General features: G+C 55.3%; 1 protein-coding gene across 1 annotated transcript in view; it reads right to left on the bottom strand.

The window, feature by feature from the left end:
* Positions 1-2,932, bottom strand: part of LOC113210959 (snake venom 5'-nucleotidase-like) — a 20,694-nt gene that overhangs the window by 7,034 nt on the left and 10,728 nt on the right. The window contains 2 exon segments of the mRNA XM_026429170.2: positions 1,411-1,478; positions 1,481-1,635. Coding sequence (XP_026284955.2) covers positions 1,411-1,478; positions 1,481-1,635 — 223 coding nt within the window.

The following is a 2,932-nucleotide window of genomic DNA, read 5'->3' as shown; positions in this document are numbered from 1 at the left end:
GTCCCCGCGACAAGTGACACGAGCTCCACGACAGGTCGGGAACCACTCGTGGGGATAGGGGTGCGCGTAGGCACGGACGCTAAGGGGAAAGGGGGCGGGGAGGGGTTGAGGGCGTACCGAGAGGGAGGGAGGAAGGGGAACACAGTACGTTACTCACATCGTGTGGTATACGCGAGGGTGGTATATGCGTGAGCGCGACACGGCACCTTTCACCCGGCATAAAAAAATAGAAATAACAAGAATGAACCCCGCTGACGATGATGGTGTCGCATCAACTGTTCGCTCGAGTAGCCCATACTGAATAAGGAGGGCTGCGCTGTGCGAGTACGTAACTGGGGACGGTCCTCATAGTCAGTCAGTCAGAGGCCGCGGCGGCTGCGGAACGCCTCCGCACTCATGAGAACGCATTTCAGGAAACCGACAATTTTCATAACCATGACTGTTGTGCCGGCCCGCCGGCCGGGTCCGCTCCTCCACGCCGGACCCTCCTCCAGGACCCGTATCTCGCCCCCTGCCCGGCCGGTACCGGGGGCTCACGCCGCATCGCGGCGCGTGCGGCGCATCGCCTCTGCCTCTGACTTCCCCCGCGGTTGGGGACAAAAAATCTCCAATGTATACCATCCTCCTCGCCTTCCCGGAAGCCAACGCAACAAACAACAACAAAGAAAACAAGCTAACCTGGCACTCTGTGTTTGACATGACATTATGTTAGTACAGTCGTACAGAATGAGCTTGACTTTGCCTGATATGCTATATACGAACCAACATTTCGGCGAATTCCGCCCCCCCTCCCTCGCCTCCAGGCGCCTTCCCATCATGCCACCTTTGTCGATACAGTCCCATTTTGTCGGTGGGTTTGCTTGCCGCGCTTATTTTTCCACCGGCCGCCTCCCCCCCTCTCCTCCAATATCTCTCTCTCACCTCACGCGGTGATGTCCGGCGAGAGGGCTCCGGGGCCTCTCATGGACCGAATTCATATTCGGTATTGCGATAAAGCCGGACGCGAGGTACATCAGAGCAGAGTGAATAGCCGCATGGAACGCGCCGAATATAAACCGACTTATCTCTACGTTTTTTTAAAAAATTTCTACCGCTGTCGCATTTTGCTTGCTGCTGCTGCCAATCGCCAAAGCCGACAGCACCCAGAAAACAGCGTCTTTAGGGAAAATAAATTTTCTTCACTATTAAGAAAATTTCAGAAAACCAAAATCATATTTTTCGTTCGGGTGAAGAAGAAATGCATTTAAAAATCAACACAAAACAAAACAAAAATTGTAAAATTAAACAAATTTCGTTGAGGTGTAATTCTTTTCCCCCTTTTTTACCGGCAAAGTTAGGTTTTTTTTCCCAGAAAGATACAGTTTTCTGAGTGTGCAGCAAATGCGGCGATGACTACGACCCGTTACTCACCATGGCGTCGAACTCGAGCAGGTTCGTCAGGTTGGCGGCCATGCGCCACTTGAAGACGTTGAAGAAGATGAGCCCTGGTAGGTGTCGCCCGCGTTGAGCACGAGCGCGGCCGGCCCGCCCGCCGCCGCCTCCTGGCGCGCGCGCCGGATCTGCGCCGCGACGCGCGCGTACCCGCCGTAGCAGCGGCCGCGCGCCGCGTCCGCGTCCGTGCACTGGCCGGACAGCCTACAGAGAAACAAGAGATTCAAGTTATAAGCTGGCAAAGTCACCGTGAGATCAAGCTCCATGTTGTTCAGGTTCAAGTCAATAGGGACATTTTGGATGATCTCGTCTCCTCACCTCCCCGTGCGAGTAGGCAACACTCTCGCACGCCTGCGAACGGCACAGTATTTACTACAAGACAGGCGCTCGCCGTTGTTGTGGACGTGAACCACCCCGATTGGTTAAATGATATTTTCCGTGAGACGAAGACGAAAAGAAATATACGTATATCCTAAAAGTCGCGATTGAAATTTTGATTGATATATATTCCGTGCCACACACTATGATGGGCGGGTTGAGGGTAAAGCACCCCGCTAGTCGCTCAGGGTCAGGGACGCCGAGGCGCTGCCAGCAAGCCCTTCCCCACCCTCCCCTTTCCCACCGACCAATCCGGACCAATCCCACACCCAATACTATAGTGGCGCGGTCCCCTTTCATCGTGGCGCTTGATTGACTACTACCACTACTACTACAGTATTCTGCACCAGGCGCGACCAGTAAAGTAGTAGTAATTGGTGATTTCGGGGACTGGCTGGCAGTGTCGGCCCAGCTTTCGCGCCATTATGTACACGCACACACACACGCACGTACGTACATGCACACACATACACACACACAGTATGGCGACGCCCGCTGGCTGCAAAGTTGTATAACTACATCAATCTATGGGCTATGCGCGCGCGCAACTTAGGCCAACACAAACTTCAAAGCAAAAGCCCGGGCAGGCAGGGGGAGAGGCGTCGCGCGCGCGCGCAGCGCAGGGCAACAACATTGAAATTGGAATTCGCGTGAGCGGCTGCCTGGGTGCCGGCGAGAGCCTCCTGCTGCTGGTCGCGCCGCCGCCCGGCTAAATGAAACGATTCTATTCCACCCGTCGCCAGCACCGTGCGCCGCGCGGCCGCACCGCGAGGACCACGCGGACCGCGACCTGTTAAGCCGCGCGAGGGGGGGGGGGGATGGGAACACAGTACGTTACTCACATCGTGTGGTATACGCGAGGTTGGTATATGCGTGAGCGCGGCACAGCACCTTTCACCCCGCATAAAAAAATAAAAATAAAAAGAATGAACCCGCCCGCTGACGATGATGGTGTCACAGCAACTGTTCGCGCGAGTATAGCCCATTCTGAGTGAGGACTGCGCTGTGCGAGTATGTGACTGGGGACGGTCAGTCAGTCAGAGGCCGCGGCGGCTGCGGAACGCCTCCGCACTCATGAGAACGCATTTCAGGAAACCGACAATTTTCATAACCATGACTGTTG

Source organism: Frankliniella occidentalis, unplaced genomic scaffold (assembly GCF_000697945.3).
Source record: "Frankliniella occidentalis isolate FOCC.00 unplaced genomic scaffold, Focc_3.1 Scaffold53, whole genome shotgun sequence".
Classification (NCBI taxonomy): Eukaryota; Metazoa; Arthropoda; class Insecta; order Thysanoptera; family Thripidae; genus Frankliniella; species Frankliniella occidentalis.
Note: the sequence above shows the minus strand (reverse complement) of the source record. Positions and strands in the feature narration are given on the sequence as shown.